Source organism: Maniola hyperantus, chromosome 26, assembly GCF_902806685.2.
Source record: "Maniola hyperantus chromosome 26, iAphHyp1.2, whole genome shotgun sequence".
Taxonomy (NCBI): Eukaryota; Metazoa; Arthropoda; class Insecta; order Lepidoptera; family Nymphalidae; genus Maniola; species Maniola hyperantus.
The window spans coordinates 7067789-7083047 of record NC_048561.1 but is presented as its reverse complement, the minus strand read 5'-3'; the positions used below and the strand labels follow the sequence as shown (position 1 = coordinate 7083047).

The window sequence follows — 15259 nt, the reverse complement described above, 5'->3', positions numbered from 1 at the left end:
GGCAACTCATTCACTGTGCGAGCTGTTGAACTTTGGAATGCACTACCATTGACCATACGGAAATCAAAGTCACTAGACTCCTTTAAAACTGCAGTGAAGAATCATTATCTTACAAATTGAAGACGATAATCTTATTTATTTCTCCTTAAGTACGTTTATAGAGTATATATTAGTCTATTTTATTAGTATATTGGTATTATACATATTATTTAATACATGTATTAGTGGTTTATGTATTAGTATGTATCAGTTATTTGAATGTATGTTTATTAGTAGGTATATTACACACCACCTGCAGTCTAATTTTCCTTTTACTTTCCAATCTTTAAGGTTGCCTGGTAGAGATCGCTAATTAGCGATAAGGCCGCCTTTTGTATCTTCCTTCTGTCTGTGTTTTTTATTCTTTAATGTAATCCTTCTTGTGGTTGTGCAAATAAAGTGTATTTTATTATTTTTTATTATCTTTGGTTACAGCTGGACACATTAATATTTTGGAATGAAGGCATACAACCATGCCCCGACTTGAATTGCACCATAGAGTGTATAATATCCACGGCCATAGACTATAGACTGAACAAGAACCTGTACTATATGATTTTGGACAAGTTGACCAAAATGTTGGACAGATGCGTCCAAGTTCAATGGAGTTGCTTCGAGAGGTATCTAGCAGGTAATATATTTGTACAAAGAACTTCTATAAATAATCCATCCATAGAAAAAAAGCTGTGATAGCCTAGTGGTTAGGACGTCCGCCTTCTAATCGGAGGTCGGGGGTTCGATCCCGGGCACGCACCGCTAACTTTTCGGAGTTATGTGCGTTTTAATTAATTAATTATCACTTGCTTTAATGGTAAAGGAAAACATCGTGAGGAAACCTGCCTGTGAGTTCTCCATAATGTTCTCAAAGGTGCGTGAAGTCTACCAATCCGTACATGGCCAGCGTGGTAGACTATGGCCAAAACCCTTCTCACTCTGAGAGGAGACCAACAAATTCCAAAAAGGCCGGCAACGCATGGGCGGTTCCTCTGGTGCTGCAAATGTTCATGGGCGGCGGTAATCACTTAACATCAGGTGACCCGCCTGCTCGTTTCCTCGCTATATCTATTAAAAAAAAAAGAAATGCGCTCTGTAGTGAGCCGGCGATGGGTTGATCATGATGATGATGAATCCATCCATACTTTTGGATGCTCCTCATTTCTGTTAGCGACATTGCTTTGCCTACAGTTAAATTTAAAAAAAGAATGACGAGGAGATGTAAAAATGGCGGCCATAAGAGCGGGAGCTATTGATTTGAAGCAGGGAAAATTAGAATTTATAATTATGTCTTGAAGTAGTTAACAGGTTAGAACTAAGATTGAAGTTTATTAAGTACTAGCTGACCCGGCGAACTTTGTTCCGCCTAACAGTCTAATTTATAAAATATCCCCTTTCTAACAAAAAAAGAATGAATGAAATCGGACTACGCGTATTGAATTACAACTCAGTATACATTTTACCTTTCATCCCCTCTCCTACAGGAACCATGCTGAATTTCGGGATAAAAAGTATCCTATATTCTTCCTCATAGTATGACCTCAAATCGTACCAAGTTTCATTGGAATCCATTCAGTAGTTTCAGCGTGATGCGCGGCCGTGATACAGACAGACAGACAGACAGACAAAAATGAAAAAAATTACAGTTTTGTGTTCAGTATCGATTATAGAGTGCCCTCGAAAAAAAATTTTCAAAATATCTTCAATGTACAGAATTTGACCTGTTACAGTTTCATTATAAGTATTGATTGATGATTGATTGATTGTCTAAATGGAATACAGTCAGTTCCTATAAGTTGAGGATATTTTTATTATTTCTAATTCGAACCGCCAAGATTTGGAACGCCCTCCAGCATCAGTTTTCCCACTGAACTATAATATGGGTACCTTCAAGACAAGAGTGAATAGGCATCTTCTAGGCAAGCGCGCTCCATCTTAGGCTGCATCATCACTTGCCAGCAGGTGTGATTGCAGCCAAGCGCTAGTCTATAAATTAAAAAAAAAAGTGTGTGTCTGTCTGTCTGTCTGACTGCTAGGTTTTTACGGCTCATCCGTTTAGCCGATTTTGATGAAATTTGGTTCAGAGATAGCTTGCATCCCGGACACGAACATGGGCTATTTTTTGTCCCGGAAAATCAAAATGTTCTCACGGGATTTCTAAAAACCATAAATCCACGCGGATAAAGTTGCAAGGATTATCTTATATACTAACTAGCTTATGCTCGCGACTTCGTCCGCTTGGACTACACAAATTTCAAACCCCTATTTCACCCCCTTAGGGGTTTAATTTTCAAAAATCCTTTCCTATCCAATACGTAAGAAACCCACATTTTGAAAAATCTCACGTGAGATTGGAGGATGGGGGAGGGGGTTGAATAAAATCTCACCAGGGAGGGAGGGAGGAACAGAAAAAAAAAACCTCACGTAATTTATGGATGCCCCCTTCCTGTGCGAGTCCGACTCGCACTTGATGGATTTTTTTTGTATTTTGACTTGTTTTAGATCTTAAATCAGACGCAGCACCCTGCTGCATAGATATTCTGACACGCTTAGCAAAATGCAACGTGTATATACCGGAGTTACTACCCGCTTTGACCGAAACTATCGAGACCAAGCGGTCAATGTCCAAACTGACTACTCTATTCGCTCTCGCTTTGACCGCTTCTCGAGATAGAGGGGAGAACGATGGCGAGTGGCTAAAGAGGTAAGATTACAGTAATTAGTGTAAAGCATTGTACAAAGTGGTGGACTATGGCCTAAAGCCCTCCTCATTCTGAAAGGAGACTTCCTCAACTCATCGCCGGTTCACTACTGAGTACAGGTCTCCACGCTAGACCACGTCGGTGGCCAACTGCGGACTGGAAGACTTCACACACCTTTGAGATTATGGAGAACTCTCAGGCATGCACGTTTCCTCACGATGTTTTCCTTCACCGTTAAAGTGATATTTAATAATTAAAACGCACATAACTCCGAAAAGTTAGAGGTGCGTGCCCGGGATCGAACCCCCGACCTCCGATTGGAAGGCGGACGTCCTAACCACTAGGCTATCTAGAGTAACCGACATAGGTCAACGAGTTGCGAAGCTGAAGTGGCAATGAGCAGGGCACATAGTACGTACAACCGATAGACGTTGGGGTCCCAAGGTGCTGGAATGGCGACCTCGCACCGGAAGACGCAGCGTTGGAAACCTCCCACTAGGTGGACGGACGACATCAGACGAGTCGCAGGGAGCCGCTGGATGTCGGCGGTGTTGAGTGTGTGAGTTAGAGGTGCGTGCCCGGGATCGAACCCCCGACCTCCCGAATAAAATCAGTTAAACTGCTGGGCCGTGAAAAGCTAGCAGACAGACAGACACACTTTCGCATTTGTAATATTAGTATGGATTGAAATATTGTCGTATGTCCATCAGATACCGAAGTGTGCTGGACAAGCTGCGCAGGAGTGACCAAGCTGAATATATCAAGCTGTTGCACGCAGCACAGAAAGTCTTTGCTGGATGCTGCGACGAGACTCATTTCAGGTGACTACCTATTATTATTTTTCACTAGCTGAATAGAATAGAATATATTTTTATACAAGTAAACTTTTACAAGTGCTTTTGTATCGTCAATTAGTTTAAATTACCACTGGTTTTTATTTTAGCGTTTAAACTACCGTGAGTGATTTCCATTATAAATACTATCTGTCCCGGCTTACTCACGTGTGTAGTCGACGTTAGCGCGACTAGTTTCGAACCCATCCGGGGTCCTTTTTCAAGGGAGTCCGTTCGCGCACGCGCCGCGGTTTTGACTGCGGGACGCACGTGCCGCTGCCCGTAGAGCCCGTTGTGAGGGTGGCTGGGGTGGGGGGGAGACAGCTGCCGATCGTCTCCCGACAGTTCCTGCTGTTCTTCATCACTGGAACCGTCACCGACATCCAGGCACGCGGAGCTAATGGTGTCCCGTCCCACGACTGAGGCCCTTGTCTTAGCGTCAAAAAGCGGTTTCCACGCCTGAGGGTAGCATCCATCCATTGTCACGATTGAAATTCGGGTGGCGACTAATTTCGATCGCTTCCCGTATCTTCCGCGGTACTAGGACCCCGGATGGGTTCGAAACTAGTCGGGCTAACGTCGACTACACACGTGAGTAAGCCGGGACAGATAGTATTTATAATGGTTTTTATTTATTTATTACTTGTCACTATGACAAGTGCCACCGCACCCCTTTCCGCAAGAGACTTTTTCAGACTTTATTAAATTCAGAAATACAATAATTTGTTACAATTTACTTAATTTTATTCCTTCTACTTTATTTAATTTAATTTATTGACAGAAGTGTCATTTTATGCAAGGTGAAAGGAACAGAACCATACAATTTCCGTTCATGTTAATTTTAGTATTCCTATAATAGTAAACAACATTGGGCCTTTATTAAATGGTAAATTAAAACTACCTGACTATTCATAAGCACTTTTAAAAAGTTTACATGAATAAAAAAACATTCTATTCTATTCTATTCTATTATCTGGTTCTGTTCCATGTATGCTTATGTAACAGGGAAGGCACTGGCTCCCATGACACAGTTTTTACTTCTTTGGGAGCCAGTGGTCAAAGTCTTATGTGTCAAACCTTTTTTGCAAATAAAGATATATGTTATGTTATGTTATGTTCCTTTTAATTACTATTCTCGCTATTTTCAAGCAAAATGCCAAGAATATTTCCACTGGTTCGGAATAAATTCTGATGCCCGCGTCTTCGTCCGCGTAGAATTAGGTTTTTAAAAATACCGTGGGAACTCTTTGATTTTCCGGGATAAAAAGTCTATGTCACTCTCCAGGTCTTAAACTATACCCATGCAAAAAATCACGTCAACCCGTTGCTCCGTTGCGACGAGATTGAAGGACAAACCAACACACTTTCGCATTTATAATGTGGGATCTCACTTGATCGGATTTTTTATTTCAAAACTTATAGACTGGCTGCAATCACACCTGCTAGCAAGTGATGATGCAGACTAAGATGGAGCGCGCTTTTCTAGAAGATGCTTAAAATTTGGGGGGACTGATGCTGGAAGGCGTTCCATATCCCAGCGGTTCGAATTAAAAACGAGGAGGGAAATAGTAGGGTGAAGGAGGAACTTGATCAAAAAGTGTTGGCCACATTCTCCGAAATATATGCCAACTTGCTTGCTTGGAAATGGCTTTATTATTTAAAAAGACTTGTCAATTAGTTTATTTTTTATTAGTTTGTAAATTAGTTTTTTTTAAATGCCGCGCGATATTTATGTTTTTCCGAAAATTTAACGTCGCGAGCATCAGCTTTTTTTAACCGACTTCAAAAAAGGAGGAGGTTCTCAATTCGTCGGAATCTTTTCTTCCGAAATATAATATGGCAACTTGCTTGCTCGGTAATGGCTTTATTATTTAAAAAAAACTTGTCAAATGCTAGTCGGGCGGGATTTCTTGTACGATGGTACAGAACCCGTCGTGTGCGAGTCCGATTCGCACTGACTGTTTTTTTTCGTAATTTTCAGATCTATAACGGACCTGACGCCCAAAATCACCGGCCGGCCCAAGACGCAGTGTTTAGAGATCCTCTCTACGTACGTAGTGGACGCGAAACGCAACGAACATGTTACGACCATGTTCGATACTATAGGACTCCTCGATATTATCAACACAAAGGAAGCTTTATTTCTGGTAAGATATTGGCACCTGTTCCGTACTTTTGGTATTTTATTAGCCTACAAATACAAATAAATACAAATACAAATTATTTATTTGCTGATTGTAGGTACATTTATAAGTTGTCAATTACAATTTTTGTTTCGAGCTACAATCTACCATACTATGGTGTGCAAATTTGAATAGGTACGTACACAAATAGAATTATTAATAGGAATCCTTACTACAACAATAGGCAACACAACAATTATTTATTAATACAATAGCTCAAATATCTCATTATTAACATATTATTCATTATATGCACCCATATTCCTAGCACATATTATTCATTATATATTATTCATATTATTCATTATAACATATTATTCATTATATGCACCCATATTCCTAGCACAAAACAGTTCCCCCTTTTCCAAATTTTTACTACATTTCATTATTACAATCGGTCGGGGTTTACCAATGTGGCCGCTTATCAAAAGTGGCAACACTACAGTGCTGTCAACTGTCAGTCGAAGTTGACATACATACCGCGAAGGCTCCGCGCGAACCGTGACGCGAGAAACAAGCCTCTAACGGCTATCGCCGACAAAAGCCGATATTATAGACGCGAAATTCATCAAACTTGGACCAGAGCATCAACCCTGAACCCTTACCAGCGCATCTTGAGGGCCCCCAACATCGGAGCGCGTTCCCGTATCCGGTAAGTGACTGCATTACAAACACTGACCGTCCATTAGCTTTTTTTCTAAACAGCACCGATTCTAAGCACAACCTAATTTTAGAGTATTCGCACCCTCTTCTTACTATTGTAATATGAAAAGGAGAGAAGCAGTTTGACATTTCTAAATTTAATTTTTAGATGGTAAAACCCGTGATTTTAGCACGCACTCGCGAACCTACTGTTTAAATTTGTATTGCGCACTAAAATTTAGAGTCTTTAAATGTGAAAGTCATGTTCCGTTCCTTTTTTAGCATTAGTAAAAAGAAAAGGATGCAGATACTCTAAATTTAGTTTAGAGAGAGACTAGAGAATCGGGGCCGACACCGATTCCGTTGTCTTTCTCTAAACTAAGTTTAGAGTATCTGCATCCTTTTCTTTTTAACGATGCTAAAAAAGAAACGGAACATGACTTTCAAATTTAAAGACTCTAAATTTTAGTGCACGCTACAAATTTAAACAGTAGGCTCGCGACTGTGCGCTAAAATCACGGGTTTTACCATCTAAAATTAAATTTAAAACTGTCAAACTGCGTCTGTCCTTTTCATATTACATTAGTAAGAAGAGAATGCGAATACTCTAAAATTAGGTTGTGCTCAGAATCAGTACTACTGTGATTTTATCTATATGGTTAATTAAATCTGTGGTGTAGTGACAGCAGAGTGCCGTGTGGTGACAGCAGAGTGCCGTGTGCACACTGTGACACACTTTCCCAGTTATAATATTAGTATGTATAGTATATTGGATTGTCATAGTGGAAATAGAAATATACACTTTGAAAATGTCAACTCTCTACCTATTACGGTTCACGAGATACAGCCCGCTGACAGACAGACGGACGGGCGGACAGCGGAAGCTTAGTAATAGGGTCTCGTTGGCATCCTTCAGGTATGGAACCCTAATAATTTGAGTTTCTTTTTTAATTCCACGGGATATTTGTTTTTCTGAAAATTTAAAAATGCGATATTTTGTAATAATATCGATGAATTTTTAGGCTAAAAACGGTCTACATCTGATGGAAGAACACCTCAGAGGCTGTATAGTACGTCACGTGGCTAGCAATTGTCAGCAATTGCCGGCCAAAGTGAGAAGTGAGGCCTACGGTGTACTGGTCAAAGCATTCGAATGTAAGTAGTTTTCTTTTAGCTAAAAACGGTCTACATCTGATGGAAGAACACCTCAGAGGGTGTATAGTGCGTCACGTGGCTAGCAATTGTCAGCAATTGCCGGGCAAAGTGAAAAGTGAGGCCTACGGTGTACTGGTCAAAGCATTCGAATGTAAGTATGTATGGAACGCCCTTCCAGCATCAGTTTTTCCCTCCTTCGCGGATTGGATTGGCGGATTGGATAAAAGCAATAATTTTTGTCTGGTGGGAGGCTTCGGCCGTGGCTAATTACCACCTTACCGGCAAAGCCGTGCCGCCAAGCGATTTAGCGTTCCGGTACGATGCCGTGTAGAAACCAAAGGGGTACGGGTTTAATAAAAACTGCCATACCCCTTCCAGGTTAGCCCGCTATCATCTTAGACTGCATCATCACTTACCATCAGGTGAGATTGCAGTCAATGGCTAACTTGTATCTGAATAAAAAAAAAACAATGAATGACAATCAAAAAATATATGCAGGCGTGCCGCCATTTAATTGTAAACACTTTGCTCATTGAACATCACGTCATCGCCCCAACGTCATTGTGAGATTATAAAAGCGGATGCGCAGTGTGTCACGGGACATTATTCGTGTGGCTCTTGCCGAGGGCGCTTCTCCGTAGACACTATGTGTGTCGTACTGTAGGTTATTGTAATTGTTGTTGTGACCTAATGTGGTTTAAGACGTTGAGATTATAGTGACTGCTAGGTTGTGGTGTGCTAGGTTAGCTGGTTGGTCTGAGACCGGTATGGGGATGGAGGAGCCGGTGTAGGTAGGGACCTAAGTAGTGTGCGAGAATATTGTCAGTGCGCTCACGAAGTCTCCGTTAATCTAAAGGTTGTAATCCTGACGTATCCGGTTAACCGTTATCTTAGGTTACTTTAAGTGGTTTAGTCTTCAATCTCAATCATAATAACATACTTCTGGTGGTGACGAGCTTGCATATACAATGGTATCTGCTCGTTTATACTATTGTTGTGAACACAACAACTAGAAACAAATAGATCATAGACATGGCACTGGGTCTGTGGTCTACTCTAAAGACATTGACAGTGGCAGTGATACGACATATAATGTGACAGCCTGACATTAGGCAGGAAACGGACTAACGAGCTTCAAATTCATTCAACACGTAACTTTAACGGACTTTACATACATCGATTTCAAAATATAGCACTGCACAAGCTATTCAACGAGCTAGGATAATAAATATAGCACTGCACAAGCTATTCAACGAGCTAGGATAATAAATATAGCACTGCACAAGCTATTCAACGAGCTAGGATAATAAATATAGCACTGCACAAGCTATTCAACGAGCTAGGATAATAAATATAGCACTGCACAAGCTATTCAACGAGCTAGGATAATAAATATAGCACTGCACAAGCTATTCAACGAGCTAGGATAATAAATATAGCACTGCACAAGCTATTCAACGAGCTAGGATAATAAATATGTACTTGTGTACTTGTAATATAACATTTGATTACATTTTATGATTATGTTGACATGAAGATTATGTACTTGCTTGAGTACCTATCTTTTTCTTTTTTTATAGTGCATTTATGTCATTTTTTTACAAAATACAAGGTGCTTGAGTAACTTAATAATTTTTATGCCATCTTTAACTAGTATTATCTAGATTATAATATGCCATATTTTGTACAATCATTTTATTATTGTATTGTTCTATGCCGATCTGACATTCGTAAGCGCTTGTAATAAGTCTAAATCGAAATAAATAAATACAAATACAAATATAAACACACAAGTTAATAAAGGAAACTCAAGATTCCACGAAAACCAACCGCGACAGCCAAGAAGAACGAAGTTTCGAAACTTACCAGCGCCTAACCAACAGCCCAAGGCACAAACAACTATCTACCCAGTTTGAATAACATTGTTGTGGGGCTCATCTCAGACCTGGGTGCGTTTGGAACTCTCGTAGCTTTAGATTTAATAGTTAACGTAACTAATTATGGCTAGCTTTAAGTTTTATTGCATTAAAAAAAAAAAAAAATTATGACCACTATATCATCCTAAAAATCTAACTGACTAAATCCCTGCGCTCATTGAGCCGGCAGGGATTAGTCGGGATGATGGCAAGAGACCTGATGGATTGACGCTGGTTCCCTGGGAACGGGGACGGGCGCTAATGTGGGACGCAACTTGCGTTGACACATTGGCCCCGTGTCATATCAGGAAGACAGCATCAAGACCGGGAGCCGCAGCAGAAACAGCTGAAAACGGCAAGCGGCGCAAGTATGCCTCTCTTATAGGTTTGCCGTGGAGACCCTGGGGCCATGGAATCTTAGTGCTAAAATTTTTTTACGAGACATTTCACCGCGATTAATAGCCTCAACTGGTGACAGAAGGGCTGGCTCATTTTTTGCGCAACGGATCAGCCTGGCTGTCCAGCGCGGAAATGCAGCCAGTATTCTTGGCACCATTCCACGCGGTCATGATTTATATAGTAATTAGATAAGGCTAGCTTTAAGTTTTATTGTATTAAAAAGAAAAAAAAAAACGGACTATGAAAAAGTACATACTTTGAATAAATGATTATACTTTGACTGGACTTTAATATGATATTTTATAAAAATCATAAATTCTTTGTTTTAGTGCTCCTTTCACCAGAACCTCACGAACCGGCCGCAAAAAGGCGCGCCCGGGAATCGAACTCCCTACTTCTATCGTCTAACAATACTCACACTGAAATCGTATGCACCGCAGTGGCACAAGGTTTGGTGGAACGAGACGGCGATATATCCAAACACGTGAGGGAGGGAGTCGGTAGATGTCTTAGTACAGATTCTGGAGTTAGGTGAGTTGCCACCTTCATATACCTACTCATTTCTGAGGGTATATGAAGACAGGTCGTGACAAGTCGAGATCGCAATCGGGGTGGGGACGATTCCCACACCCGCACAGCTCCCGCACAACCCGATGCGGGCGAGCGCGGGTGACGTGCGGGTGTCCGTGGCGTCCCCCAGCCTCATATCCCGATTGCCAATCTGTCGCCGACTATACGATACAGAATCATCATCATCATCATAATCATCATCATTACCTATCATTATCATCATCATCATCAGTGGGCACCTAATAATAAGTAGCTGTAACGTACTGAACGCTTAGCACTGGCGGGTAAGTAGGTATATCTAACAAGGTACGTGCGACTACTTAAACTTAAAGACTGATTCAAATTAAGGTCCACTTTATTGTCCACTTTTAGAATAATCACAATTAATATTTTCAATTTACTAAATACACTTAACACTTATAATATTCACTATTCACTTAAGAGCGTTCACTGTTCTGATTCGCACTCTTTCCACTGTAATACAAAACTTGCCGCGTCGTCGAATTCGTCCGCTTATATACGATTTCGGGGCTATGTCCGTCCCTTACTATCTTATACGCCCGTCCCTTTCACAGATTATTCGAGAAATCTCGAGTGGGTCATAAATTACGCAGACAATAGATGTTTACGCTTTTTCGAAGCTAGCCTATTGTTTGGCGTAAACACAATGGCCCTTTTTTTTTGCACGTATTTTGACTTGACGACGACGGATCTTTCTCGAAGTAATTAATACGGAATCATCGCGAACAATCTCCCCGCGGTGCTAAAGCACCTCTTCACAGTCTAAAGCGATGATGCCGTGGGAACCACCACGATGACCCGACGGCTAGGACGTCTTAGAATTCCTCCGGTAGTCTTCACGTCTACGATTCTCGTTCTGCCATCTGGTCCAGGATACAATTTTGTCACTTTTCCCCGTGGCCAAGTATTTCGTGGAAGTGTTGAGTCTACAATCAAAACAATATCACCTACTTGTGGGTCATTTGTTTCCCTCCCAGTTATTTTCCTTGGCATTAAGGTGGGTAGATATTCGTCAATCCATCTTTTCCAAAAATGATCAGTTAGTCTCTGAGCAGTTCTCCAATTCGCTTTTCCGACAAGTTCTTGGTCATTGAACTCTCCTGGGCTTTTTGTTCCACATGATCTCCCTAAAAGAAAGTGATTCGGAGTCAAACTTTCTTCGTCGTCTGGGTCTGTACTGAGATGTGTAAGTGGTCTCGAGTTCACTATGTGTTCTACTTCCGTTATCAAGGTGTGCAAGACTTCTTCAGGTGGGTTTCTTTCATTTAAAACTGCGGCCAAAGCTGTTTTTACTGATCGAACCATCCTTTCCCAGGCACCGCCCATATTTGGAGTTCCAGGAGGTATGAACTTCCATCTGATTCCTCTTTCTGCAGCAGCTTCTTCAAGTTCCTTGCTGGCTTTAATGAAGTTTGTCGCATTATCACTTATGATAGTTTTAGGCATCCCACGCCTTGCCGCCGTTCGACGTAATGCCATTATCATCGAGCTTGCCGTTAGTGATGGAACAAGTTCCAAGTGGATAGCTCTGGTCGTAAGACACGTAAACAACGCTCCCCAGCGTTTCTCAATCCTTCTTCCCACCTTGATAGTCATTGGTCCAAAATAATCCACACCTAAGCTTGAAAATGGATATTGATGGCACTGCATTCGTTCAATTGGTAAATCTCCAATTGGTGGTATTTCTGGCATGCTTTTCTTTACTTTGCACCATTGGCATCCGTGCGTAATCCCTGTAACGGTAGATCTTAATCCCAGGATCCAATATTTTTGTCTGATCTCATTCATTACCGTTAATGTATTTGCGTGCAAGAATCGTTTGTGATAATCTTCAATAATTAGACGAACAATTTTATGTTTTCCATCCAAAACTGGTGGGTTGGTTTTTCTATATGAGAATTTTCTTGTTCGACTTCTTAGCTTAATTATCCCGTTACTGTTCAGGTAAACGTCTATCTTCTTTAATCGGCTGGAATTTTCTAACGGTATCTCCTTTTTCAAGTATGCCATTTCTTTATCAAAACTTTCCATTTGACTTCTTCTTATCAAAAATTCTTCCGCCTGTCTTAAATGTTCTTCTTCTAAAGGAATAAAATATATTTTCTCTTTCTTCTTTGTTTCAAAAATTATTCGTTCTTTCTTTTTCTGGGGTTTTGGGTTGGGTCTCCATATTTCTTCCTTGCGCCTGGCAGCGTTAATTATTTTATTCTTTCTTTTTCTTAACAGATTCAAGAATTGAATAACTCTCGCAGTAGTTCGAAGCAACTTGGTCCAACTTGAAAACCTTTCTGGATCTGGTAACTCAATCGTCGGTACTTTCAGCGTTGCAACTTGTTGTCTTATTTCTTTTTCTTCCTGGCTTTCATTTGTATTTTCAAATCTTCTCACGGGCCATTCTTCTTCGTTTTTGCGCAAAAAAGAAGGGCCTTGGAACCATCTTGCTGCTTGGTCAAAGTCGTTTGGTGTCCCTCTTGTCGCATCGTCGGCTGGATTTTCTTTAGTAGGCACCCATCTCCATTGTCTTATTTTCGTTGTTTCCTCGATTTCGGCCAGCCGGTGAGCTACGAAAGTCTTAAATTTTCGAGGATCAGATTTTATCCATTGCAACACCGTACTTGAGTCTGTCCAATATGCTTTCCTTAGTACACGTAGATCCATTTCACGTTCTATTGTCGCTGCTAACCTGGTTCCTAGTAAAGCAGCCTGCAGTTCTAGTCTTGGGATCGAGATGGGTTTTGTTGGGGCGACCCTTGCTTTTCCTGCAATTAGGGTTACGTGTATCTTTTCATCAGATCCTATAGTGCGCCAATACACGGCTGCAGCATAAGCTTCCTCGCTTGCGTCTGTAAAGGTATGTAGTTCTCCTTCTTGTGTGTACGGTGAGATACATCTCGCGATTTTCAATTCTTTTAGAGTAGATACTTCTTCCAAATACTTAAACCATAACTTCACTTGTTCGTCCTGGATTTTTTCGTCCCAGTCAATGTTCGTTCTCCAAATATCCTGTATTAATTTCTTCCCCTGAATTAAAACGGGTGTCGCGAATCCTAATGGATCGAATGTTGACATAACAGCGCTCATTACTTCTCGTTTGGTGGGAATCTTCTTCCCATTCATGAGTTCTTCTGATGTATTCCGTAAACCAACATTAAAAGCCAATGCGTCTTCTTTTATCAACCATCTTAAACCGAGAGTCTTTTCTTCTTTCATGATTTCTAAACAATCATTATTAATCTTCCCGGTGAATTCTTCAATTACTCTTGGTTCGTTGCTAGCCCAACCTTTCAGGTGAAAACTTGCCTTTTCATGAATTGCTTTCACTTTTGCTGCTGTTTGCTTTGCTTCTTCAAAGGTGCTGAAACTTTGCAGATAATCGTCCATATAATGGTTCCTTTCAATTGCTTTCACTGCTTCGGGATAAGATTCTCCGTATTCCTTAGCATTTTTATTCATGACGTATATGGCGGTCGCTGGAGATGACGCAGCTCCAAAGATTACCGAAGTCATTCGATATTCCTCAGGTTTCTTATTTCTATCTTCTCCACGCCATAAAAATCTCAAGCTGTCTCGATCTGCTTCTCTTATCTTTATCCTAAGAAACATCTCTTGAATATCAGCCACCACTGCTACTGGACCCTCTCTGAATCGTAATAAAACGCCAAACAGAGATTGAAGTAAATCTGGTCCTGTTAGTAGCGCATCATTAAGGCTTTTCCCTTCAAATTTTGCCGCTGCATCAAACACTATTCTTGGCTTCTTCTTGGTTGGATGAACGACTGCAAAATGGGGAAGATAAAAGGTTCTTCCACTATTCATATTTTCTGGGGCCTTTTCTGCGTAACCTCTTTCCAACAAGGTATCTATTTGCGTTGTATAACATTTTTTCAATGTGTCGTCTCGGTCTAACTTTTTCTCAATATTCATAAGTCGTCGAAGAGCTTGATTATAATTATTCGGTAGAGTTTCGTCCTCTTTTTTCCATAAGAGTCCTGTTTCGTATTGATTGTTTGGCAGTTTCTTTGTGGTTTTCTCTAGAACTTCTAAAGCTCTTCGGTCGCTGTCATTACTTGGCAGATTAGGTTGAATTCCCAATGACTCCAGTTTAAAATGTTCTGTGACAATTTCTTCTACTTCATCTTCCCTTGTTCGGCAATGGTTAATGAAGTTAACTACAGCATTGGCACTTGTATCAAATCCATGCAGAACCCATCCCAGTCTAGTAAGTGATGCTACAGGTTTGGTGGCCTTTCCTTTCAATAGTTTCCTTGTGATAATCAATCCCCAATTATCCTGTCCTATAAGAATCTTTGGCTTTTCACCCGCGTAAATGAGTTCCTTTCTGATTTTTACTAAATGGGGACAGTTGCTTATTACTTCCGCGTCAACTTCTTGTTCTGACAACTTCAAATCGTCTATTGTCCTGGCTTCCATTGTCATTATTTCTCTACTGTTGACGCCCTTTATTTTCAGCTTGACCCTTGAGGAGTTATTTTTCTTCAATTCTTTACCACCAACCGTTTCTATTGTCAATGGTTCTCTCTTTCCTTCAACTCCAATTTTCTCGGCAATCGAGGAATCTACCAGTGTAATGGTAGATCCTTCATCCAACAATGCTAACACTTGGACCTGTCCTTTAGGGCCATATAGGTTCACTGGGATCATCTTCAAATATACCTTTCCATTAGACATTGCTGCATTGATGGACGCAATTTTCTCTTCTGGTTCTTCATAGAAATATTCATCTTCATCATTATATCTATCATCCTCGAAGTCAACATTATTGCACGACTCTCTCTTCTGCTGGA

The 15259-nt window shown here is 40.7% G+C and overlaps 1 protein-coding gene across 3 annotated transcripts in view; it reads left to right on the top strand.

The window, feature by feature from the left end:
- The window catches only part of LOC117994280 (uncharacterized), a 63464-nt gene that overhangs the window by 8897 nt on the left and 39308 nt on the right, over nt 1-15259 (top strand). For 2 of the 3 annotated variants that reach the window (XM_069507651.1, XM_069507650.1), the window contains exons 8-13: nt 475-670; nt 2536-2737; nt 3446-3556; nt 5550-5716; nt 7568-7699; nt 10193-10394. In XM_069507651.1, the coding sequence (XP_069363752.1) occupies nt 475-670; nt 2536-2737; nt 3446-3556; nt 5550-5716; nt 7568-7699; nt 10193-10394 (1010 nt within the window). The other variant, XM_069507652.1, reaches the window with a different exon arrangement.